Source organism: Archocentrus centrarchus, unplaced genomic scaffold (genome assembly GCF_007364275.1).
Source record: "Archocentrus centrarchus isolate MPI-CPG fArcCen1 unplaced genomic scaffold, fArcCen1 scaffold_37_ctg1, whole genome shotgun sequence".
NCBI lineage: Eukaryota > Metazoa > Chordata > Actinopteri > Cichliformes > Cichlidae > Archocentrus > Archocentrus centrarchus.
In genome coordinates, this window is record NW_022060264.1 from 879,394 (window position 1) to 906,849 (window position 27,456).

General features: G+C 40.5%; 2 protein-coding genes across 2 annotated transcripts in view; both read right to left on the reverse strand.

Annotated features, from left to right (window-relative positions):
- LOC115776762 (glycine receptor subunit beta-like) overlaps positions 1-3,654 on the reverse strand; it is a 50,509-nt gene extending 46,855 nt beyond the window's left edge. Inside the window, exon 1 of the mRNA XM_030724528.1 lies at positions 3,537-3,654. The gene's annotated coding sequence lies outside the window, so the exon portion shown is untranslated. The remainder of the gene's footprint in view (positions 1-3,536) is intronic.
- A 12,934-nt stretch (positions 3,655-16,588) lies between these two features.
- LOC115776779 (NADH dehydrogenase [ubiquinone] iron-sulfur protein 8, mitochondrial-like) overlaps positions 16,589-27,456 on the reverse strand; it is a 17,319-nt gene continuing 6,451 nt past the window's right edge. The window contains exons 4-8 of the mRNA XM_030724551.1: positions 26,579-26,668; positions 26,233-26,341; positions 21,384-21,447; positions 19,888-20,016; positions 16,589-17,249 (exon numbers count right to left, since the gene is read on the reverse strand). Coding sequence (XP_030580411.1) covers positions 17,118-17,249; positions 19,888-20,016; positions 21,384-21,447; positions 26,233-26,341; positions 26,579-26,668 — 524 coding nt within the window. The 3' untranslated portion in view covers positions 16,589-17,117. The remainder of the gene's footprint in view (positions 17,250-19,887; positions 20,017-21,383; positions 21,448-26,232; positions 26,342-26,578; positions 26,669-27,456) is intronic.

Genomic DNA, 27,456 nt, shown 5'->3' on the forward strand with positions numbered 1-27,456 from the left:
ACAAGTACTTATGTTAAAAATATACTTTAGTAAAAGTCGAAGTACTGGTTCAACTTCTCTACTTAAGTAAAAGTAAAAAAGTACAGGCTCTGAAATGTACTCAAAGTAAGAAAGTAAAAGTAGTTCTTTGGAGGACGTTTCTACCTGCTATTTTTGTGTAAAACAAACCGAACCTCATTATATATTATTGTAATAACATAAAATAATATTACATGAGAATACAAATGTTATTCCAATCTAAATTTTAATCCTAATGAATGCACTCAGCTTGAATCTGTTATGTAGGACACAAACTGTGAAAGGGAATTTAAACACAGCTCTGTTCTCTGTGTCCTCCATAGTAGAGGGTGACTGTGCCTCCACCTAAACACCAACATGAGGATACTCAGGGGTTACAGTGGGATTCAGAAGCTGGAGGAACCCTAAGATCAGCTGTAGTGGCTCTGCATGGGGAGAAGAATCACAGCTTTCTATTGTGAGCTGCAGTAAATGATGTTGGTGTGCAGGCTGTGATCAGCTGACCTGCTGCTGCTGCTCTGAGGTTTACTGCTCTGTGGGGATGAACTGAAGTCACAAAGATGTAACCCAGTATTTCACAGCTCTCTGAGCTGATCTCCATCCCCTACACTGACAGCATACAGGCTGTAGAAATGTTGGATTCAGTGAATGAATCTCAGCATCAGCAGCTTTGATTCAAACTCATCTCTGCTGCACTGATGTAACCTGTAACTCTGACCATGAACACAAACACTGTGCTCCAGTCCAACACAGAGCTTTACTGTAAATACAGTACAACAAGCTAACCTATTTATTACACACTAAACTGCAGTATTTTCATACAATCTTTGAATAACACAAAGTCAGCATACTTCAGTTTGTTTTCAGCCCTTACCTTTAATTCTAACCTCTCTTCTTCCTCTCCTGTCCTCTTTCTCCATCTCTGAGTGAACTTCTCTCTCTTTGCTCTCCCTGAAATACAGCAGCTCTTCTTTTAGCTAGCAGACACACTGTGTGACAAACTGCACACACTTTGTGTGTTTGCTGATATTTGTTGAGCATTTAGAAACGTTGCATTTACCTGCCACACGTTACTCCCTTCATGCTCGCTCCTCTTCAGTAGCGCTAGCTAAGCTGTTTATGTGCCGCAGCGCAACTTACGGACTCGATTATAGCGCTATAAATGATACATTAATTATATGGGTTTGCGTATTTAATCCCTTTGTACGAGATAAGCCCCGATGATGGAGGATACACCAGTACGATTGTCTCTTATGTGTTATTATTCCTCCATTTAGGCTCAGATCGTTTGATGTTTGACGGCGCACTGACCGGAAATGCAAACTTCTCTCTGACGTGTTAAAAAGTAACGAGTCTGTTTGAAAATGTAAGAAGTAGAAAGTACAGATACTTGTGTAAAAATGTAGGGAGTAAAAGTAAAAAGTAGTCAGAAAAACAGATACTTAAGTAAAGTACAGATACCTGAAAAATCTACTTAAGTACAGTAACGAAGTATTTGTACTTCGTTATTTGTTGGTTTTAATCTATAAATATCTGCTTGGGCTACTTCCTTCTTATCTGTGTGTCTACATGTGTAAGAGTCATAACCAGCATAGACTTCGCTCTCATACTGTTATACAAATGCTTGTCCCCAGAGTCAGAATGGAATTAGGGAAAAGGGCTTTCAAATACGCTGCTCCTGTTTCCTGGATTCATTTTCAGAAGGAGCTGAAGCTGTCGGCGATTTTAACATCGCTATTAAAACGATCTGTTATTGCATTTAATTTACATATATGTGTTAGGCTGTTGATTGATAGTCTCTTGTTAGATTGCTTTGTGTTGTATTTGTTGTAACTTTTGTTGCGCTCTTGGCCATGCCTCTCTTGGAAAAGAGATTTTAATCTCAATGTGTCTTTTACCTGGTTAAATAAAGGATAGAATAATAAAACTCCTCTTACTGTATAAATGGAAGATAGAGACCTGAGCTTGTTCCACCATTGGATTTTATTATCAGTGGAGTCATTTTAATATCACCAGATAGATTATATAACTGTTTTATTACACCAATCTAATCACTGCCAGTAACAAGTTCAGTAATTGGATCCTGGCTTAGCTGAGCTAGTTTGGGTGCCTATAAGAAAATGGCAGTGCCAAACACTGAACTATGTTGAACATAAACAACAGCCTCCGAGTTTGTGTGTTATATTTTTTAAACATCTAACAGATGCTTAGAATTTGCAAGAAAAAATGAGAGAATGTGAGATCTGACAGACCCACACACTCCTCTTTGCTAACCGTCTTAGATGTGAAGGCGTGAAAGGTGTGAAAGGTGTGACGACCTGACAGAAGGTCTTAAACATGTGAATACTGGAATGGACCCAAAGGAGTTTAAAGTTTGTTCTTTGAATGAAACAAGCTTAACAGTAAAGGTGAACATATTCTTAGTTCAGCCCTTAGACAGTGCTGATGCTTTATAGTATACAGATTGGTATTCTAGCAGCACAGAGGTCACATCAGAGCACAATGGTTCCTGGTTCGAACCCCTCTCTGTGTTGCAGTCTGAAGGACTCTGAGTGATCAGTGAGAACAGAAAAGTGCAAGGACTCAGTAAGGTACCTTACAAAATAATTAGAAACAGATTTGTGTGAACATTTACCTCCTAATCTATCTGCAACAAGCCTCCACTGTTACCATGGCGACAACTCAGTGAGACCCCCCACTTGGGGTGGGAGTCTGGCTGAGTTTATGTCTCAGATTTTACATGCATTCAGGGGCTGGTTGGATCCCTTTTGTTTAGTGCTCTTAGTTCTATTTTTATCTTCACGAATGTTTGGATCAGGATTTTTCTGTTTATACATTAAGATGACAAACAGCTTGGTCATCAGCAGCTGTTCCTTCTTTGGTACTTAGGTTTTATAAGGAAATATATCACACCCACCTTTCTGTCATCTTTTCGCCCCTTTAGACTGATTACACACCCTCCCAATCTAAAGACAACAATGTAATATTCTAATTTCTAAAAGCACTTTAAAAATATATATTTGTTGCTCACTCAGCCCCCCCCCCCCTTTCCCACAGCTGACAAGTTTTTCCTTGAGAAGATTAAGTTAGCAGGAGAATCATTCAGAGAAGCTAGTGGGACAGAGAACGGGGGAAGTGACAGAGGGGAGCATAGAGTGTACAGGAGGGAGTGTGTGTGTGTGTGTGGGGGGGGGGGTACTGCGGCGTTAGATTACACTGTCAAGATGCAATGACACAGCTTACTGATGCTGCTATAGTCACACATAGGAATTACTCTGTGGTGCAGGGAAACTGTAACTGTAGCAAGAAGATTATTTTAAAAAATCTATTACATATTACACAGATACAACATGTCCATGCTCACAAGGACAGGACTGTACTAAAGCCCTTTGGGATGACATGATCTACAACTCTCTGTTCTATCTCCTCTTGTTCTATCTCGTCTATGCACATGCAGTCTGCCCTACCGCTGCAGCCACAGAAACAGTAACAGACATTCAGCATTCTCTCATTCTTACCTTTCTTTAGTCCGGTCACTGATTCTGCTGCATTACACAGATTCAGTGGTTAGTCAGTGTGATGCTGTTCAGCTAGAGCCAGGCTACATCCTCTCTCCCTCCTCTGCTGCACTCTGTGCTGCGTGCTGCTTTATCTGCACTGCTCTTATAGCCCATTCCAAGTTCCTGTCGGTGTGGATAGAGGAAGTAGCACACTAACGTTCCTGACTCACGGCTCATGAGCAGGGTGTTTTATACATATTACTTCACTTGAGTGCTAAAGAAAATAATAGAACAAGACTGCTTTTTAAATTTTTTTTAGCATATTTAGACTAAATAGAAGGAGCCAAAACCTGGCACCAGGAAGCTGGCACAAACAGAAAGGAAGCAGATGAGAAGGGAAAATAAATAAATAGATAAATAAAATAATCACTAACAGAAAGGACCCAGAAGATATTTTGCAACAGAAAACTGCTAAATTAGTTTAGTTCAGAAAATTGGGCTCTGAATGTTTTCACTTTTATCATAATTCAGTCTACAAGACAACTCAATCATTTTTCTAACTACAACTGATACTCAAATCCTATTTGCCGCCTCACACAGAATGACATCATTCATTGTACTGAATTACAGCTCAAGTATGTGATACATTTTAATTATTTTCTAAAAATAAAGCTGATTATATCAGACTTGAGATCAACTCACATCAGACTCACAACTTCATCTACGAGTGTGATCAAACAGGTCCTGATGTTGGAGTCCGGCGCCCTAAAGAGCTTATATAACTGACACACACTGCAGAGGGGAACGAAACACAACGCACAGGTCAAGTATAGTGCGATATCTTTGTTTGGACAGTGCAGAGCTATGTATGGGTATGTGTGTAAAAAATTAAGTGTATGTACAGTGTTGTGCAAAAGTCTTGAGCCACCCTTCATTTCTTCACATTTTGCTTCTAATAACCAGAGTGCCCTGTTTCAGTCCAGTCCTTGAATCTGACCATTTTCAGACGACGTTCTTGTTAACACTAACCTATGGATCATTCAAGCACAAAGAAAAGCACCTAACTTAAGGGATGAATCAGTGTTGTGTCTACACATAACTCTATTTTAAATTTTATCTTTCGGCTCTTTGTTACAGAAGCCAAGAAAGCACATTACAAAAACACATTTGTTCCTGTTCCTTTAGTTGAATCTATGAAAAAAATGCCAAAGTTAACACATTCTGACAGACGTAAAATAGTATTTTTTGTACCAACACAGTGATTCCCAAAGAACTGACACGGGACCTGACAGATGCATCTGACCCTTCAGCTGATCTACTGTTCACTGAAGCCGCTTCAGAAATGGTCTCAGTGGAAGGGCAGCTGTCAGGAAACCATTCATAAGGAAGGGAAACAGGGGGAAAGGCTGAGGTCTGCCACATTACACACAAACTGCACTGAAAATCAGCAGCATCAGGTCTGAGGGAGCGATGAATCCAACTTTAAAACGTTTGATTCAAACTGTCATCAGCCTGTGCAGAGGTCAGGAGAGACGTACAACAGTGAGTGTGTAAAACCCAGTAGAGGCTCTGTCATGGTTTGGACTGCACTTCAGTGCCTGTATAAAAGATGGCTCCACTTCCTCCCACTACACGTGTATGTGTGTGTAGTGGGAGGAACACACACACACACACACACACACACACACACACACACACACACACACACACACACACACACACACACACACACACACACACACACACACTGTGAATATGCACCTCTGCACTTTTCCTGTAGCCCAGCTGCTGCAGTTTTACCATGACTACTGATGGTTTTACTACAAAGAAGGATCATTAAAGTAAGTACAACCACACAGCTGCTGCATGTGTCAGAGGACTGCATCCACTCATGATGGCCATGAATGTTAAGGTAATTTGGGGAGGGGGGGGTTATAATGTAATATGAACTTAATGTTTCCCATCAAAATACTGACTGAAGGTGAAATCCTACCTGCAGGTACACAAAGAGAGGACTGACTTTAAAAGGCCATCATTAGTCTTAATGTTCATTACAAATGCATATAAACAGCTCAGCCACGAACAGCTTTGGTCAAACCTTATTTCTTTCATTGTGTGGATATCAGTTATCTATCAGTATTTCAGCCGTATTTCTTTGAATTAGCATCAGCAAACTCAGATATCAGCTGATTACATCCATGTTTTGTTTTGGGGCATTTTTTGTTTGTTTGTTTGTTTTTTTGCTTTTATTGCCCACATACGTGCAGAGAGAAACTTGGTGCTGTTTCAGATAATAATAATAATAATAATATTTTCAGCCCTGCACAGGAAATGAAGAGGGACCTAGCCCTTAAATAATAAAATACAGTACAGTAACAGTTATAGGTAGTGACTGGGCCTGATGACCTTTCCCAGGTCAGTGCCCTGCAGCACTGACACTAAACTAACATTTAAGCACAATACAACAGTTTCTTTAGTTCATGTGAACTCATTATTTTCTAAAATGAAAATATCCTTGATATTGGGTTTTCCCATAGCAAACAACTGCTTGTTTTAGCTAGCTAAGGATGGTAATTTACTGAGTAGCTCACAGAACACTGACACCCCCCCCCCCCCCCCCCCCACACACACACACACACACACACAAAAGAAAACAAAAAAAGAAAAAAGAGAACAAAGCCTCATGACGGTTTGTCCAGTTTGCTGCAGAAAGGCAGACGTCTCATTTTGAAACAGGTCACATGGTTATGGAACATAAATGCTGGAGCTACTCATGTTCTCTGTGACTGCAGCTCCAGTCAAAGCTCATCATTACATTATACCAAATCATTTTTTAGCATCACATTAGTAATCAGAAAGGTGACCCTTTGAACCCAAATCAGCGTGATAAGTATTATATAAAATGACAGAAAGGTGAAATGAGGTGAACTTTTTGTTTTGTTTGACCCCTGTCCCATCTGCTAAGGGAGGGAGGGGTTTATGACTAATGAGGATGCTGCATCCAGACACCAGGTGGTGATGGAGAGGGTTTGGCTTCACCTTTGGGGAGCAGACTGGTCATCCATGATTTTTACAGACACAGCCGGTGTTGGGGATGAAAACTGATGGCATCATAAACAGAAAAGTACCATCTGGAAAGCATCTGATTGCAAACAGCTTCAGTTTTCAGTATGGCAGTGATCCCAGTGCAGTAAAAGCATATGTGGATAGAAAAACACACACCATGACAGGGTAAGCAAAAATATTTTCTACACTTTGTAGACAGTAGTATGGTTTCACTGTGGGAAAGAGAGAAAGAAAAAAATAAGAATAAATGCATGAGTGAGTAAATAACTGAATAATATAAATGAAATAAAAAGGTGAGATAAATAAGGTGAAATATGAAGAGTGGCAATAAAAAAGGACAGGGGAATTACAAATAATGGCTGATGGATTTCTGCATGAGAGAAGTTGAGTTCATGTGCTGTGAGCCCTCTATGGCCTCAGGAGGTGTCGATGTAGTCCACAGATGTATGTTTCTGATCTTCTCTGCAGTTCTTAAAACTCTCTGCAGGTTTTTTTCTCAGATGTTTTGCCAGCTGTTGCCGTAACACACAAGCGTCTTATAAACGAGGACATTCTCAATGGAGCAGGAGCAAAGAGACACCTCTCCAAGAGTTTACTTTTAAACATTTGTCATTTTTTTCATTCAACTCCCTCCTGTTTCACACAAACAGAAATCAGCTCACTTTGGTGGAAAATATTTTTTAATAATATAAGAAGGTATTAAATGTTACAGTTTCTCCCAAACAACACCACGTTTCAGGATCTTCTGACTGAAACAAGTGCTCTGCTGTTGGAAAGAGACAGCGTTGCAACTTAGCAACTTTGTTGCTAGATTTAGTGGCTTTTCAGACCCCCCCAGCAACTTTTTTTTTCCAAAAAGCAACTAGCGACAAATTTAGCGACGTTTTCTGGTGGCGTCGGCGGCTGTGATACGTCAGCGCATATGTTTGTGCTAGCTAGAATCACAATCCTGCTGACTGAAGGATATAATTTTGTTCATTCAGTCTGTTTACATGTTTCGTTATTTGCACACAGTACTAGATGTACAGGAGTACACACAGGAGGAAGAGTTGGCAACAGTGGACAAAATGATGCTCTCAGTTCTGCCTCCAGCTTTGGAGAGGTAAGCCCACTCTGCTGATAGGATAACACCGCTTTTACTTTAGTCTAACTGGTCTTGTACTGATCAAAGACTAAAATTACTTCCTTACTTGGTGCATAAGTTAAATGTGTGCATGATGCATGGAAAATGTTTCCTTTGTGGTGCAAATTTACATTTTGATTGAAAGTTTGATGTTGATACTTTTCAATGCAATAAAAAACATGTAAAAATACAGGGCAGTGTACTAAATATGAAGGAGTTTTCGTATTAGTTATTTACAGGATTTCTTCTTCTTGCAGGAGCAAGAACCACAAAAGGACCGAAACGTTAGAGGGAGGGCAGCCATTACAGTGACAGGCTTCATTTGGAATTTGGACTCTGGAGCTGGAGACACCGCTTTGTGATTCAGGTTTGACATGACTTAAACATTATAGTTTAGTGAATATTAAAATTATTCATGGCTATAAGACCACCAGTTTTGGCCTCCGGTGGCTGGACAAAGACCAGTATTCTCTGGGGTTTACACAGCTGTAACTGCCTGCTAGCTAACCAGTAAAAGTCAGTGAAACCAGGTGAAGAGGGCTTCATGTTCCTACAGCAAGAATGACAGGAAGGAATAGAATAGAATAGAATAGAATAGAATGCCTTTGTTGTCACTTTACAGGATGTACAATGGAGGGCCACTCCTGTTCAGTGCCATGAAAGTCAAACTTTCTAAGATTTTCTAAAATAAAAATAATCTGATATAATCTAAAAATATGCAGAAAATAAAACAGTATGTATAAAATATACAGAAAATAAAACATATAAAAATATATACAGAAAATAAAATGTATTAAAAATACAGAAAATAAGAGAATATATAAAATATATACTTTGTAAAAAATAAAACAAGTGCATACATATAGTAATGAATATTGCAGTAGTGAATGAATGTTGGATATTACACAATATAGGAGTGACAGATATTCAGTATGAATAATATAATATTGCACAGAGATGTGGGTGTTGCACAGTTACAGTGGGTGTTGCACAGTTACAGTGGGTGAGTGTGTGAGTTCAGGGTGGTGATTGCTCTGGTGAAGAAACTGTTCTGGAGTCTGTTTGTTCTGGCTTTGATGCTCCTGTAGCGCCTGCCAGAGGGCAGCAGGTCAAACAGGTCAAAGCCAGGATGTGAGCTGTCCTTGATGATGTTTGTGGCTCTGCTGATGCAGCGGGAGGTGTAGATGTCCATCAGGGAGGGGAGAGGGCAGCCAATGATTCTTTGTGCTGTCTTGACTACCCTCTGAAGCCTGACCCTGTCTGCCTCAGTGCAGCTGCCGTACCATACTGTGATACAGTACGTCAGCAGGCTCTCAATGGATGAGCGGTAGAAGGTCAGCAGCAGGTTTGAGTCCAAGTTGTTCTTCCTGAGGACCCTCAGGGAGTGAAGTCGCTGCTGAGCCTTCTTGATAACAGCTGTGATGTTATCTGACCAAGAGAGATCAGCAGGACACAGAGAAACCTGAAGGTGTGGATCCTCTCCACATGCTCGGAATTCTAATGTAAGTTCTATAATAAAATCATGTTTTACAGTTACCTTTATTTTACACTTGTAATGGTTTCAGGCAGAATTAAACTTGCCCCAGTTTTAGCCTCATACCTTCCTAATTGGTGCTAACAAATGCTAACATTGGGTCGTTAGAGTAAAGACTGCTAGTTAGCTGATCAGCGTCAACGCTGGCTAACAGCCTACAATGATGAGTTACTTGAAACATCTAATTATTTTGTACTCAGCACTTTTATCATTACGCCCATGTTGTAGTGCATAAAAAGGTTTAGCTAATATTTGTAGACATACACCTTTAGCCAAACCCTTGTTAAAATGTGGTTTATGTAATGCTGAGCATGTGGCATATTTTTGTGACATTGTTGAGCTGCTGTGATTAAATCATAAATACATTGTGATTTAAAGTATAAGCTCAGTGCTGGGTTAACTTCAGCAGTTATGGGGAGGCTGACACATAAATGATTATGTCTATATGATGCTTTTAACTGTAAGCAGAGATTTGTGTGTCTGTCTTCAACATTCAGATCCTTAGAGATTATTTGAAAAATAGATCAGTCATCACCAAATCAAGCACTCTAAAATGCAAAAATTACATATTGTCATGACAGTCTGTCTTTAACAGCATTTGAAAGTATGTAAACTTTTCCTATATTGGACTGCCTTTGCAATTCCAGGCAGGCAGAAACAACGAGCAGCTGGGTGGAACACATCAGAGACCACCTTCCCTTCCCATCTTCTTCCCTCCCTAAAGATTGGAGGTATGAGCAAATTTGCTCATACCTCCAATCTTTAATTTCCTTCCTTCCTTCACTCCCTTCCTCTCTCCCTCCCGTACTCCATTTCTCTCTTCTTCCTCATGTTCCTCCATCCCTGTCTTCTTACTTGCTCCCTATCTTCCTCTCTCCTCTGTCTGCCTCCTACCCTCCCAGTCTCCCTCCCTACTTATCTTCCTCCTGTCCTTATCTTCCTACTGATCTCTCTCTCCTTCGCTTTTTTCCTCCTCTCCTAATTTCTTCCCTATATTGCCCCTTTCTTCCTATCTTCCTCAATATATTCCTCCCTTACTTCCTATCTTCCCGCCTTTATCCCTCCCTATCTTCTTTCCTTATGGCTTTAAATCTTTTTCCCTCTCCCTTCCATCCTATGTTCAGCCCTGTCTTCCTTTCTCCCTGCCTTTTTATCTTGCCACTGATCTTCCTCCTGTTTCTTCCCTCCCTGTCTTCCTGTCTCTTTTCTCGCCTCCTTTCCTGCTCTCCTTGTCTTCCTTTCTTCCTCCCTCCTTTCCTTTCTTCTCCATGTTCCTCCATCCCTGTCTTCTTCCTTATTTCCCTCCCTCCTTGTTTTAGTTCCTCCCTATCTTTCTTGCTTCCTCTCTTCTCCCAGCCTCCCTCCCTACTCATCTTCCTCCTGTCCTTTTTTCTTATTACTGCTCTCCCTCCTTCCTTCTTTTCCTCCTCTCCTATCTTCTTCCCTGTCACCCCCTAACTACGTATTTACCTCACTATCTTCCTCCCTCTTTTATCATCTTGCCTATCTTCCTGCTTTGTCCCTCCCTGCCTCCAATCTTTATCTTCTTTCCTTTCCTCCTCCCCTTTTATTCCTTTCTTTCTCCCTCGTCCCTTTTCCATCTCTCTCTTTCCTTCTTTTTCCTCCCTTCCAATCCTTATATTTTTTCCTCTTTTTGTTCTTCATTGGCTCTTTGTCCCTCCCTTCCTGTCTTCCTTCCTTTCGCCTTAAATCTTTTTCCCTCTCCCTTCCATCCTGTGTTCAGCCCTGTCTTCTTTCCTCCCTTTCTCCCTACCTTCCTATTGATCTTTCTCCCCTTCCTCCCTCCTGGTCTTCCTCTTTCTCCAGTCTCTTTTCTCACCTCCTTTCCTGCTCTCCTTGCTTTCCTTTCTTCCTCCCTTTTTTCCTGCCATCCTCCTTCACCTTCTCCCTCACTTTTTATCTCACTACTTCTTATCTTCACCCCCCCCCTTCCTCCAGGACTTTATCTTCCTTCCCCCTCTCCCTCCTTTCTTTCCTACCACTCCCTAATTATCTTCATCCTTCCATTTTCTTCCCTTCTAATTTCCTCCCATCATCCCTATATTTCTTTCTTATGCCTTGTGTCTTTATTTTCTTTTCTTCCTTTCTTTGCTTTCTGTCCTCCCGCTGCAACTTCCTATCTTAGTCCCTATCTTTCCCCACCTTCCTTCCCGCCCTCATTTTCTTCCTCCCTTTCTCCTTCATCTCCATCTCACTGCCTTCATATCTTCTTTTTATGTCCCTCCTTACCCCTTTTCCTCTCCTCGTGTGTTCCTCCCTATGTCCCTGCCTCATTCCTTTTCTTCCTTCTGAAGGAAATGAGTTTCATGGTATATGTGTCCCCTTACCTTATGTACATTTACATGCCTGAGAAATTGGTCTTAGACTTGAAAATAAACATAACTGATTAAAATACACAAGTACATAATGTTTGGTTTCAGCCAAGAACAGTTCATTCATTCATGTCTCTAACTAACAGATTATCCATAACAGACGCAAGTATTCTCTCTGATGGAGACGACACAATGATAGAAATGGAGACTTCGAGGTCACCCTCTTGTTGAAATACTCACATTTTGTTTTCTATAATGATGTAACCAAGATTGATAAGCTGTGACTATATGAAACTGTAAGCTGAATTAGAACGTGTCGGAACTTGGTGTCATCCACACGGGGATGAGATGCAGTCTGACCCAGATTAATCTGTAAAACTGTTTGAAATGTCTTTATTAAATTTAATAATTGGACCCCTTATTCCGGTGTGTTCTCATTCCTGTTCAATAAACGAACACGCCGAAACCTGGGGGTTTCTTCACTTCCCTTTCTTTCTTCTTACTTATCTCCCTCCCTCTTTTTTTCCTACTTCCTTCAGATCCTCCCTCACTTTCTTCCTCGTCATCCGCTTTGGCTTGTTACCTCCCTCCCTGCCTCCAATCTTTTTTCAGTCTTTATCTTTCTCTCTCCCCTTTTAGTTTTCCATCTATCTCTCTTTCTATGTTCCTACTTTTGTTCCTTCACTGTTTTCTTCTCCTATCTTCCGTCTTCCTTCCCTTACTGTCTCCTTGCCTTCAGTCTTTCTCCTGCTTATTCCCTCCATTTTCTTTCATCTGTCTTCTTTCTTCCCTATATTTCTCAGTCTCCCTCGCATTCTCCCCATTTATCGCCCTCTTTCCCTGTTTTCCTCCCCTGCTGTGTTCCTACCTGTATCCCCCCCCCCATCTGTCTGTATGCTCTTCTTTCTCTTTTCTCTCTCCCCTCACCCCCCAACCGGTCACAACAGATGACAGCCCCTCCCTGAGCCTGGTTCTGCTGGAGGTTTCTTCCTGTTAAAAGGGAGTTTTTCCTTCCCAATGTTGCCAAGTGCTGCTCGTAGGGGGTCGTTTGATTGTTGGGGTTTTCTCTCTTATACTGTAGGGTCTTTCCCTTGCAGTATAATGCACCTTGAGAATTGGTGCTATAGAAATAAAATCAAATTTAATTGAAGTTAAATTGAATATAATCTCTAACTAAACCTAAAATCATCTAATCCAACTCAGACAGCTGTGCATTTTCTTTCCAAGTGATGGTGAATCCTGTTCATTTGACTAATACTATAATGTAAAATGTATTTCTGCATATAACAAGGCCTTAATTGTTTGTCTCATCTCAAACATCAACTTGCACGAGTGCCATGTCAGCATTTTGTTTCTATTTTTGCTCGTCCAGGTCTGAATGTAAAATAATTTATCAGTATTTTGGCATGGCAAAATCTCCAGTAATCTGATGAAAAAAAGCAATATAATATAAAATAAAAGTAAAAAAAAAAGCATTTTGTTTCTATCCACGTCTCCTCCTTTGCTGTTTTCCTGAAGTGCCCTTCAGCAGGACACTGAACCTGTTGTAATGTTTATGACATACATACGTATATGTACCTGTATACATGTGTTTCTCTCACGTACCACTTTTTTCATTCAGAATTTGCTGCAGTTAAACGAAATCACGGGGAAGAATCGTCAGTACCTTTATGATCATGTTTTGCAGCAGTTGTGTCGGGCACCGTGAGATTCTCCTCAAAGCTGGGCTGCTCTTATCGCTACTGAAACATTCAAAAGTAGAGTCTTGAGTTTTGTATTCATCACTTCCTTTCAAACAGCATGTGAAGCAGCAGGGGGGCCTCCTTCCCTGTCTGGATTTAATAATAATGTAGTTCATAATTTATTTCCGGGCAGCACGGTGGTCAGCACCGCTGCCTCACATCTAGAAGGTCTGGGTTTGATTCCACCTTGTTCTCTCTGTGTCTGCGTGGGTTTCCTCCCACAGTCCAAAGACATGCAGTTACTGGGGTTAGGTTAATTGGTCACTCTAAATTGCCCATAGGTGTGAATGTGAGTGTGAATAGTTGTCTGTCGCTCTGTGCTAGCCCTGTGACAGGCTGGTGACCTGTACAAGGTGTACCCTGCCTCTCGCCCTATGACAGCTAGGATAGGCTCCAGCGCCCCTGCGACCCTGAACAGGATGAGTGGAAGAGAATGGATGGATGGATTTTTAAACCATTAAACATGGAGGACAAGCAGAGTCACACATATCAAAATAAAGAACTTATTGAGAAACAACATATGGCTTAAAGCACCAGTAGCACTCCTGTTATTATTATATAAAAATAATAATAATAATTGTTGAATTATTACAACACATGAACATAAACTTGTGGACAATATGTTTTCATGACTGCGACTTTTCTCATACATATCAGTAAAGGGTGATGTAATAATTTTAAAACAAGAGAACTTTAATTGCAGTATAAAAACACTATATTTTTTCTGCAGCATTAAAACTGTGTGTGTGTGTATTTAACGACAAAGTGACAAAATGTGTATTTGTTCTATTACGAAAGAAGGCGTTCTTACTTTTGTATATTTTAATCAAACTTTTAATTTTTATTTAACACAAAAACAAATGAACAAAACACTGCAAACAAATCTACCAAACAGACCCATAATAATAATAATAATAATAATAATAATAATAATAGGCGCTGGCCGTTCTGGACAAAATTGTAAGAAAATGCCACAGTATAGAAAAAGCTCTTCAGTATGGGACATGCGGACAATGCGAAAATTGTGTACTTAAAGACTGCCTCAGAAATCTGCACAAACAAACTGCTTTATAAACTTTCGCCAAAATGACGTTTTGACTCGACAGAATACTAATTCAAGATATCAGTGATGTCGTTCTGACTAGTCTGAATGTTAATTAAAGATATCTTAGATCTAATTCAAGATTAATTTGGAGATATCTTAAAGGGAATTTTGACTAGTCAAAATTACAGTTCTAGATATCTCTAATTTAGTTTATTTGCGTTCAAAATATCCAGACTTTAATTTGCACTAGTCAATACTATATATCTCCTATCTAAAACTACATTTAAGATATCTTGATTTACGGTGTCAGTCAAGATCTTTAATTAGAATTATGACTAGTCAGAATAAAAAGCGAGATATCTCGAATTAACTTCATGACTAGGTATAATTCAGTTGCAGATATCTGAAATATGTGTTTCAGATAGTAATTCATTGTAGATATTTTGAATTGAAGCCTCCATTCAACTCAGTGGTGTATTTTGTCTAGTCAAAATATAATGAGAGCTATCTTAATTTACTAATAGGTAGTCATAAATCAATTTCAGATGTCTGGAATGTAAGTGTGGTGAAACAGATTTAAAGTTAAAACAGCCCACCATAGACGTACCCACTTTACCTTTAGCTCACATCTCTGACATTACCAAAGAAAGCAGGAGCTGCACACAACACACGTCAGCAACTCGCCTCATTTCTAATGTTTATGAAATCACCAGAAAATAGAATATCAACCCTTTTCTTTTTCACACATCTCCATAACTGCTTTGATCCTTTGCTCATACTGAGGCTGCTGGCTTGTTGGCTCTGGCTTTAGCCACTTTAAAATGTCCATGTTCAGCTCTGTGAGGGGGACTTAAGTATGATTGCTTTGGTTCACCAGCAGTTTCGCAGTGAGGAACTTCCATACCAACACAGCCCACACGTGCACAGCTCGTGGCTGCTGTGCACATTGCCCATACCTGAAACAGACCAGGTCGTAATCAGACACACCTGAGACTGACCGGCCAGTCAGCAGCCAGGGCCGAGCGTGCTGAAAATCAGCCAATTCCCGTCCCCTGCTCATGCAAAACAATGTGGAGACATCAGTGCTGAAACCTGGTGAGAGAATATACTGTAGATGTGTATATCACTGACATAAACATAAAATGAATATTTATTTACAATTGCTCATTACATCCTTCTATAGGAAGAAAAATGTGTCCACATGGTGTCACGGTTATAGAAGGGAAAAAAATGAACGCATCATTTGTTGTGTTATTCAAAAATATGGATGTGTGTCTTCAGAATATGCATAAAGATAATGTTTCTTGTTCACTGTGTATCAGTGGACTCTAGTGGACATTTGAAGACTGAATAGTTTGTGTGAAATGAATCAAATCTAAACAAATACAGCACAATGACAAAAGCAACTGCAGAAAAGGAGAGTCCATCCATCCATTTTCTCCTGTTGTGCGATTATTAAAATGCTGAATGCAAAATTAAAGGGAAAATATAAATGAGCTGTTATGGCATCAAAAGTGCATTAATGATTTACTGATACTGATGTGTGTGATCAATTGATGTGCGTATAATGTGTGTGTGTGTGAGACCATAAGGTCTTGCACACACATAAAACACACAATACCAGTGTGGTCAGTAATACTGCAGCAGCCCTGGAGCTGGTCAGAGGCTCCCTCCGGCCGTTCCTGTGTGGCTCTAACAGGCTGTTTGTGTTCATGAGGTCTGCATGTTACAAACAGGAAGGTGTGAGCAGACCACCCAGATGTGGGAGAGGTGGGCAAGTGTTTTTTTTTTTAACTCCCTTGGGACACTGATCATGTTGACAGACCTCACCAGCTATTACAAACACTTAGTGCAGACGGGCGTCCTGTTTGCTAACAGCGATTAAATAGCAGGGATTATAACATCTGTGAATTATCATGGCATATTATAGATGCTCCAAGTCTGGAGAGCGGTGATCCTGTATGCACAGTTCTTATCCTGAATGTTAAGAGCCCCACTCACAGTTCTCAGTAATGCTGCTTATTTATTACCGGACTCACTCCAAGAAATCTTATGTCAACATGATTTGCATGATTCAAATTGACACGCATGTAAAATATTTTGACTTGTCTAAGTTTCATGTGGGTGGCCTCTGTGCACCTATATGCTTTTATTCTTTAGACTGAATTCCTTAAATCCACTTCACTGCACACCTTTGTGGGTCTTGTTTTCACACTCGACACAGAACTTTCTCCCAGAACCTCGTTTATTTGCCTGAAGGTTGAAACAGCAGGATGACGATGAGACTGAAACACGAGGATAAACCGTGCACACTTGTGTTGACAATGAGAATGAAATCAGGATGACAGTCCTCCCTCAGCGTGCACACTCATGCTGTCAGGTCTCAGTCTGCATGTTAATGAAGTCGGTTCACAGACACAACAACACGGTCTTCATTGAATGACGACATACCAGACCGAGCTGTGCCAGGGTTACACTCTTCACACAAATAACCAGTGGAGTATTGATCATTCTACAATAAATATCTAAACCAATGACATTGTCAAATATATCAAAATATATTCATCATATCAGATAAGATCAGAACTGACACCAGAGGATATCCATGTTGTTTAAAATAAGAATGGACAACAAACCTAAATACAAACCTAATGAATGTTTCATCTGGGTTTTTTCTTGTGTCAGAACGAATGTGTGTGTCAGAAAAGTTGGTTTGTCAAACTGTACACGTACACCTGCACGTCTGTATGTGATGTCTATCGATACAGGTAATCAGCTTGTATGTTGGCAGCAATCTCGGCTTCCCACTTGTCTCCGTTGTTGAGGAGCTTCTCCTTGTTGTAAAGCAGTTCTTCATGGGTTTCAGTGGAAAACTCAAAGTTAGGACCCTGAACAAAAAAGGAAACATGGATGAAAACAGGACTGCAAACACAAAGAGAGGAATTACGACTTGCTTTAAATCACACCACAGATTTCCAATAACATTCAGGTCTGGGACTGAGATGGCCGTTCCAGAACATTGTACTTGTTCCTCTGCATGAACGCCTCAGTAGATTCTGAGCAGTGTTTGGGGTCGTTGTCTTGTTGAAGTATCCAGCCCCGGCACAACTTCAACTTTGTCACTGATTCCTGAACATTGTTCTCAAGAATCTGCTGATATTGACTTTAATCCATGCGACCCTCAACTTTAACAAGATTCCCAGTACCTGCACTGGCCACACAGCCCCACAGCATGATGGAACCACCACCACATTTCACTGTGGGTACCAAGTGTTTGTCTTGTAATGCTGTGTTCTTTTTCCACCATGCATACCGCCCCTTGTTATGTCCAAATAACTCAGTTTTAGTTTCATCAGTCCACAGCACCTTATTCCAAAATGAAGCTGGTTTGTCCAAATGTGCTTTAGCAAACACGTCTGTGGCATGTGTGCAGAAAAGGCTTCTTCTGCATTACTCTCACATACAGCCTCTCCTTGTGCAAAGTGCGGTGAATAGTTGAACGATGCACAGTGACACCATCTGCAGCAAGATGATGTTGTAGGTCTTTGGAGCTGCTCTGACTGTTCTCACCATCCTTCACCTCTGCCTATCTGAGAGTTTTCTTGGCCTGCCACTTCGGGCCTGAACTAGAACTGTGCTCTTCCACAGTCAGTTCCTCACAGTGGAAACTGACATGAAATCTCTGAGAGAGCTTTTTGGATCCTTCCCCTAAACCATGATGTTGAACAATCTTTGTCTTCAGATCATTTGAGAGGCTTTTTGAGGCTCCCATGTTGAGGCTCTTCAGAGAAGATGCAAAGAGGAGAAACACCTGCAATTGGCCACCTTAACCCTTTCTCATAATTGGATTCACCTGTGTACAGTATGTAGGTCAAGGGTCAGTAAGCTTACAAAACAAATTTTGTGTTCCAATAATTAGTGTAAAGGTATTCAAATCAATAAAATGACAAGGGTGCTGTGGGGACACTGCAGGACTGCTACAGACTGGAAGAAGTATGACTGACTGTGTCACAGAATATAACAACACAACACCTTACCAGCCTGGACTGTTCACTGCTTTGTGAACAAGACCTGGACCACTGGTGGCCTGAAAGAACTGTTTAATGAAAAGCAGAAAGGCTTCAAGGTCTGAGGAGGGTGCAGCGTAACCTAAGAGTGAAGCTGAGGAAGATATTGCCTCATGGGGTGAAGCTGATCATGAGAAATGTGGGGATCAGCCCTGAACTACACGGGAGGAGCTTGTTAATGATCTGAAGCCAGCTGGGACCACAGTCACCAACAACATCACTGGTAACACACCACACAGTAATAGATGGAAATCTTGCACCGCCTGCGAGCTCCCCCAAGAAGGCACGTGTACAGGCCAGTCTTAAGTTTGCCGGTGAACAAAGTGCTGCAGTCAGATGAAACGAAACTCGAGCTCTTTGGCATCAACTCGACCCGCCGTGTTTGGACGAAGAGAAATGCTGAGTATGACCCTAAGAACACCATCCTCACAGTCAAACCCGGAGGTGGAAACATGATGCTTTGTTGCTGTTTTTCTGCTAATGATACAGGATGACTTTAACGCATTGAGGGGCCAAAGGACGGGGCCATGTGCTGCAAAATCTTGAAGGAGAACCTCCATCCCTCAGCCTAAACACTGAAGATGGGTCTTCAATGAGATCAAAATGAATTTTTAGCTTTTACTATGTAATGTGTTTTTTTTCTGGATGTTTGGTTGATATTCTGTCTCTCTGCATTCAAATAAAACTACCATAAAAATTAGAGACTGTTCACTGCTTTGGATGTGAGCAAACTTACAAATTCAACTGGAGATCAAATAATTATTTCCCCCACTGTAATCTACTCTAATCTGTCTGATTCAAACTTTCTTCTGTAAGCTTTTTGGAGACACAGGCGACTCGGCTCTCTGAAGCAGTGCTGTTCAGCACACAAACAGAATTATGTTTTCAGTTACAATCACACAAGAAGCGTTCACGAGGGTTGTTACACTATCGAAGAAATGATACTGTCAGTGTTTTTTTTTACCCCCTAAAATGCTCTTATAGCAAACACTGCATGTGTAACACTGCCCTACCTTACTGAAGCTGCAAAGTGACGTCAATGACACGACAGGTCTGTGCACACGCCAAGTGCCAAGAAATTATGGGATAATAAGTGTAACCAACAATTAATCACAATGAAACTTTCCCATTTGATTTCTTAAGTTAAGACAGATACTTTTTACAGTAGGTGAATTTTATGTTCGGATATGCAAATTCATTATTATCTGTTATTATCTTTATTTATGCACCTGTATGTTTCTGGTAGAATAACGTTCTTTCATAATTTAGATTTACAAATATTAATAAAGACAATAGTCATACAACAATGCAGAGACCGTTTGGATTTAACATTTTGAAAAAATGATTAAGTAATAATAATAAAAATAATAATAATAATAATAATAATGTGGTTTTAGCTGAATATCTGTCCATTGTAGCAGATGCCACTGCACTTTGTACTGTTTGATCTCACACACACCTCTACAATGGCGTCCACAGGACACGCCTCCTGACAGAAACCGCAGTAGATACATTTGGTCATGTCAATGTCGTAGCGAGTTGTCCTCCTGCTGCCATCAGCACGCGTCTCCGCCTCTATGGTGATGGCCTGGAAACACAAATTGTTCGAGGTGAAGACACAAATTTACAGTGCTATGTAGTATTTGTACCAATTATGAATACATTTATTCACCCACATACAGTACTGTGCAAAAATCTTTTCTTTATATTTTTTAACTTCCAAAGAGCCAGACTTTCTTCTTTGGACATTGGCTGCTTTTTCACTCATTTTCAGTCTAGTCCTTGTGCCCAACCATTTTCAGTATATATATATATATATATATATATATATATATATATTTTGTCCACTTAACACTAACCGAGGAATCATTCAAGCATAAAAAGGTACCTAACTCAAGGGATGAAACCTGTCATATCTCAGCACAGAGTGTGGTGTGTCCTTAAAAAAATGTAAGGAAATTAAACACGAACAAAAGCGGCAGACCCAAAAATAAACTATCTACAGCAGACGAACAGTATCTGACGGTCTTAAGAAACAGGGAAAAATCCAGCAAAGACCTGAGGTGCATCTGGTCCTTCAGCTGATCCATCTACTGTTTACCGAAGCCTCATCAGAAATGGTGTCAGTGGAAGGGCGGCTGTCAAGAAGCCGTTCTTAAGGAAGGGAAACAGGGAGGACAGGCTGAGGTCTGCCACATTACACAAGAACTGCACTGAAAATCAGCAGCAGCAGGTCTGATGAAGCGATGAATCTATATCTGAAAATTTTTGTTCAAATTGTCATCAGTATGTACAGAGAAGGTACAACAGTGAGTGTCTGCAGCCATCTGTGAAACATGGTGGAGAAGCTGTCATGGTTTGGGCTGCAGTTCAGTTGGACATCGTGTCAAAATTCACTTATCAGCACAGAAAAGTCCCAAACGTGCTGCCAATGCAGTAAAAGCATGCCTGGATAGAGAAACACACAAAACTGGAGCACTATCAGGCCTCCCCAGAGCCTGGACCAACATTACTGAGGCAGTGTGGGATCATCTTGACAGAGAAGAAAAGGCAGCAACATCCAAAGAAGAGCTTTGAATGTCCTTCAAGAAGCCTGGAGAACTGTTCCTGAAGACTGCTTAAAGAAGCTATGAGTTCAGGGTGTGCAGGAGAATAAAGGTACAGACCAAATATTGACTTTCTAGCTCGTTATAATTGTGCATACTATTTTTGACTGCATTTCCATGTATGCCTGCACATGTTTCAATAACCCACTACACCTGTTTCCCATTTTCCTGGCAACACGTAAAAAAATGATGTGTTGCTCAAGAATTATTTGCAGTACTGTATTTATGTTCATTTACACAGTTGAGGTCCTGTGAGCCAATTACAGTAGAGACAGTTATCTTGCAAACACACCTAGAGCCAAAGTTGTTTTATGTTGTTCATATTATCAGTATGACTATGTGTTTATACCTGAGCAGGACAGATTGCTTCACACAGCTTGCAAGCAATGCAGCGCTCTTCTCCTGAGGGGTACCTGTTGGGAAAAGATGAGTTAAGGTTTGATTATTAATGCTGTTTTTTTCTCAGAGTCTCCTATAAAACTCTCACATGCATTCTGTCTATACAGGGGTGTGTCTCATATATCCATACGGTGGCCAGATAACCACTTGTGTTGAGACTGTATAGACTGTCTGCATGATTACACTAAAAGGTCAAAAGGTCCTGCACATGTTGTTTCATCTGCCTGTTGCCAGTCAAGCAGCAGGTTTGTTTAGCAAAGACCAGGAAAAAAACAATATCCCAAAAACTCATTTTATGACCTGCAAAAGGCCACAGAACAACACACAGCACTGCTGACAAATATGCTTCAGTGATCCTGTATAAATGAATACACATAATTATTTCTTATTATTCTTTATTCATGATGTACTATAGAGAGACAAAGTACTGGCTGGCAACAAAGGAGGGATCTAAAAACAGAGGGATCCAAGAAGACTTAAAGACAGACAGACGACTACAACTACAAACAACTACAAGAAAGTATTTCTGCTAAAGGAGGCAACAATTCATTCACTGACACTGCTGTGGGCAGCACGGTGGTGTTGTGTGGCTAGCACCGTCACTGCTCAACCAGAAACTGTGAGTCATCCTGACCACCAGGGCCTGGACACACACTCGCTACAGGCCTACTTACCCACTCATGCTGCGACTATGACCTCAGCATATATAGCAATAGCTTAAAAAGTACAACTGTGGTCATCCATCGTGGACATTTGTGTTACAGTAATTTGAGGGCTTTTAATAATTTCTTTGAACTCTTCTTTTTCCAGGGAAAACTGTACAGCATACACCTTTAATGACTTAACAAAACAAGAATTAGATGCACAAGTTTGAATTTAGTTTGGATTTTCTACAGCTACACAGTGAGAACCACCTTTGATTTCTACACTAGTTCAGTCACTGCTCCCGAGGGAGAAGCTACAGCAAATGTAAGTAAGCACCATTTCACCGACCACCTAAACACAGGCTGTAGTATGTAAGATTAAACAATGCTCTGTATCTTTTGGTCATGTGTGGTATATGAGCTCCACAGTGGACTGTGCTGGCTCCACTCCTGTTCACCTTCTAAACTCCCACTTTCAGTACAACTTTCAGTACATACTCTGATGCAGTGTTTGAATGCATCAGTGATGGGCAGGAGGAGGACAGAGCACTAATGGGTGGTCTGGGAAGAACCGTCTGCTTCTAAACGTGAATAAGGCCAGAGAGGTGATGACTAACTTTAGACAGAAGAGCCTGTGTCTATCCTGGGGCAAAATTATTGATTATTGATGTTTCCAAAACATCATAAACCATAAAATGTTCATAATTAGAGTTAAATAAATCAGGTTAAGGTTAGATGAGGAGGAGAAAGAAAAGAGGAAAAAAAAAAAAAAAGGGAGAACGCTGAACCGCAAAGACAAAAACTATGAGAGAGAGCAGACAAAATTTAATATCATGGAGTAGCAGCATTAAAATGCATGGAGACTAAAAAGAGGTGAGTGGAGAGGAAATTGCAGTGTGTACTTTGGGAAATCCCCCAGCAGTCTGAGCTTACTGCAGCATAACCAAGGGATGGTTCAGGGCCACCTAATCCAGCCCTAATGATGAACTTTCAAAAAGGAAAGTTCCCAAATCCAGACTGAGAGCTGGCTCCACAGGAAAGATGCCCGACAGCTGAAGGCTCTCCCTCCCATTCTTAAGCCTGCAGTCTGAAAGTGTTTGTTGTGAAAAAACAACACTATGAGGTGTGTATAATTATATCAGGATCTTGTGTGTGAGAAGAAGGATTATAAATTCAATTCTGGATTTAACAGGGAGCCGATGAAGAGAAGCCAACAGAGGAGAAATATCCTCTCTCCCTGTCAGTACTGTCGCTGCAGCAGGAGGCCAATCTGACTCCAAGATTCCTCAGTGTTACTGGAGGGTTAGGATCTGGTTAGACACCAGGTTTCTAAAGTTTGCAGGACTGAGTAAAATATCTTCAGTTTTATCTGAATTTAGAAGCAGGAAATTAGAGGTCATCCAGTCCACAGGTATATATAATAAACTAAAACTAGGCAAAAGCTCCAGGTGTTACAGAAGAATACAAACAAACTGGAACTCTAAACAAATTAAATAGAAATTAATACAAAATAAATTTTCAAAAACTACCCACACACTGTATCTATTTTTGTATAGAAACAACCCCACAAGCAAACAAGCATTAAATCGACTTTACAGAATGCAGCAGCCTTATCACATATCACAGCAGTCTTAAAGAGTCTACACCGGCTGCCCAACACTGTTTGAAAGATTTTACTGATTACTTTTTAAGCCTTTCACGGCCTGGCCCTAAAATATATCTATACATTTAAACTGTTGTACCCATGCCAACAAGTGCACAGCTTCAGATCCACAGACAGAAATCTGTTCACTCGTCCCACCTCACGTTTAAAGGCAAAAGGCGAGCAAGCATTTGTTGTAGGGGTCCTTGGCTGTGGAACGACCTGCCTGAGGAAATCCAGCTCATTAGTGTCTTCTTTTAAATCATTGCTAAGACTCATTTATATTAAGGCTTATTTAAAAATAGAATTTAGTATAGATTTGATATTTTTTGGCATTCTTAGCTTACCTCCATCTTATTCTTTTAACTTCTAGATTTTTATATTCATTTTAAGTTGTTCATTAAAATTGAAATAACGTCTTATTCTTATTTAGACACTGCACTTTTAATTGACTTGTAGCTAATTTCTTTGCTCTTTCTCCTTGTTTGTTCTTTTATTGTGTTCTGGGAAGCACTCTGTAATGATGGTAGTGCTATACAAATATACTTTAGTATTGTTGTTATAATAATAATACATTTTAGCCATCAAAGGCAGACTCAAATGTAAATGTTGTCTCCAGGTGAACAACAGGAGGAGTGATACACCTGGAAGTGTCAGGCCTGTGATGGCGCCCTCTGTCTGTGGTGGACAGGAACTGTGTTTTGGAGCGGCACAAATAATTTGTGTAGCATCTTATTGTGACGCCTGACTGTTCTGTAAATAGTTGTACAAAAACACCTGAGGCATTGCCTGCATTTTAATGTAGACAGTTATATATAACTTTGTTTGATAAATTTGTGCATAAGGTTTTGGAATTAACAATTTACATTTGTATTTTAAGGTCAGCGTTTTAGCCAGCAGTTGATCGGATGCCGCTGCGTTAGGCCGAGGTACTGCCATGCTAGGAACTGTTCGCTATTACCACAATTAGCAAGCGGCTGTCCAATAGCCATAACCTGTTAATAAAGATAAAATGATCATTTTAAATTCCATCCATCCGGGCCGAGTCATGAGGGCAGCAACCTAAGCAGAAAAACCCAGACCTCCCTCTCCCCAGCCACGTCCTCCAGCTTATCCAGGGGAACACTAAGGCGTTCCCATACCAGCTGCGAGATATGACCTCTCCAGCATGTCCTGGTCTGCCCCGAGGCCCCCTCCTGGTAAAACACACCCGGAACACCTTAATCAATCCGCGATCTTATTTTTTTCAATCACTACCCAAAGCTCGTGACCATGGGTGAGGACAAGGACCTCGATCAACCAGAAAATCAACAGCTTTGCTTTTACGCTCAGCGCTCTTCTCCACAACAGACCGGTGCAGCGTCCAGCTGGGGCAGCAACTCGTCCCTGAGCCAGAGTGGGCACTCCACCCTTTTCCAGCTGAGAACTATGACCTCAGAGGTTCTAATTCTCATACCTGCCGCTTCACACTCCACTGCCAACCGTTCCACTGTGAGCTCGAGGCCACCCCCTGATGAACCAACAGGAACGCATCATCCGCAAAAAGCAGAGATGAGATTATTATTATTAGCCTTCTCCCGCTTGGCTCCACCTAGAAATTCTGTCCATAAAAACTATGAACAGAATCAGTGACAAAGGGCAGCCCTGATGGAGTACGACTTATTGCCAACCACAGGTCAGACACCCCATAATCCTGCAGCACCCCCCACAGGATACCCTGAGGAGCGCGGTTGAAGGCCTTCTCTAAGTAATGAAGTTAGCTCAGAGAGACCAATAGGAGAGCTGGAGTCTAAATAAATATCAGCAGTTATTAAAGTTGCTGCTCTTAATGACATGTTTGTGGGAAGGATGTGAACATTTTTTCTCTAATGGGTAAAATTTTATTTGTAAAGAAATTCATGAAGTCATTACTAAAGGAATACGAGGCTGAATCCTGTGTTTCTGTGTTTACTGATATTTGCTGAGCTGTTTGAAAAATTATATTCAGAATTACCTGCTACTTAACAAAAAAATGGTTACTGTGTTAATGCTGCTCCCATTCTGTACAGCTAGCAACTTTGTGAACATCTGTATGCATGAACACAATGAGAAGGAAAAAAGGAAATGTGGAAAATGTGAGCTGATTAAGCAGAATGCATGCTTGAATAATACAATTCACCATGAAACAGGGCACTACGTAAAAAAAATAGAAGCACTGAAGCTTAAAAAGCTAGCTAGCAGCAAAATACCACTGAGTGTTGTAACAGAGAACAACAGGAAATGGAAGTGATATAATACAGCATCAAAGCACCAACACCAGTGAATTACCACGTCTGCTCTGCTGCATATAAATTACATTTTGTCCCACGCTCTCACAAGAAGTTTAACATGTTTGCTGACATGACCAGAAATAAACAGGTAAAATCATCTACTTTTTCCTCTGGCTTTGTGTAAGTGCAATGACTTTTGACTGAAATCCTATCATCACCTACATTCATATGATACTAAATGTGTTTGCTAGCGATCATCCTCACCTGCGTAATGCATGTTCTCCTCTGAAGCGTGGTGACAATGGACCCTTTTCAAACGGGTAGTTAATGGTGGCAGGCTCTCTGAACAGGTAGCTCATTGTCATGCCCAGACCTGGCATCACAGCAAAGCAGAAACAATATTTCCTGTGAATTTTTTTCTGAACGACATTGGCAGGATAACATTTCCCATGAAGCAGCAGGAACCCAAGCACTTCCAGTGGTAAAGGAAAACACAAGTTAAATAAGGGTATTTATTCCAAGATGAGGCTAACTGTAACAATAAACAACTGAAAACCACCAACTTTATAATGTCACACATCTGAAAAGTGTAGTATTTGTACAGACTGACCTCTGAAGAACTCTGTCCATAGCAGCGTTTGTGCTGCCCGGTCTGTGATGGACTTCATGTCTGTACGGATCTCCTGGGCATTCACATACTCTTATGCACAAACAGAAAAATAAACACACACACACACACACACACACACACACACACACACACACACACACACACACACACACACACACACCAAACAAAATAAATGGTAATACGTCCACTTTACATTTGAGTGTAAATTGCAAAAATTTAAAATAAAAATATCAATTACATCTCAGATCCACTTTTTTTCTTTAACTTGTCCAATGCAGGCTGTTCTGTTTATGATGTACCAATTTGTGGACATAAACAGGTATATTTAGGCTTTAGGTTGTATATTGTATACATATTACATATATGAATATAATATTCATATATAAAATAAAAGGACAGTTCCGACCACTGACGCTCCTAAATATCACCAAAGCTGTTTTCAAATGCAATGTAGGCCTGACCATTTTCACCTGACAGAGTCAATGTACAGCTTAGTCAGATTGGACTTTAAATGTTCTTTAACCTGCCCACTTCCTCACCTAAACCACAGAGTATTTGCATCCTGCTTCAGGATGTAAGCATGTATTTACATATATTATTTATTTGTGTTTATATTAGCATCAGCCTTAATGCACAGCACGTCACTTTACTGTCAATATCAGGGTCTCCATATATATATATATACTGTGTACATCTACTTTATTCATTCCATATGCCACTTATCTAGATATCAATGCCAGGACCGCTGGGTGTATATTACATATATATATATATATATATATATATATTAGGGGTGGGACTTTAACGCGTTAATTTCGATTAATTAATTATGGGGAAATTAACACGTTAAAAATTTT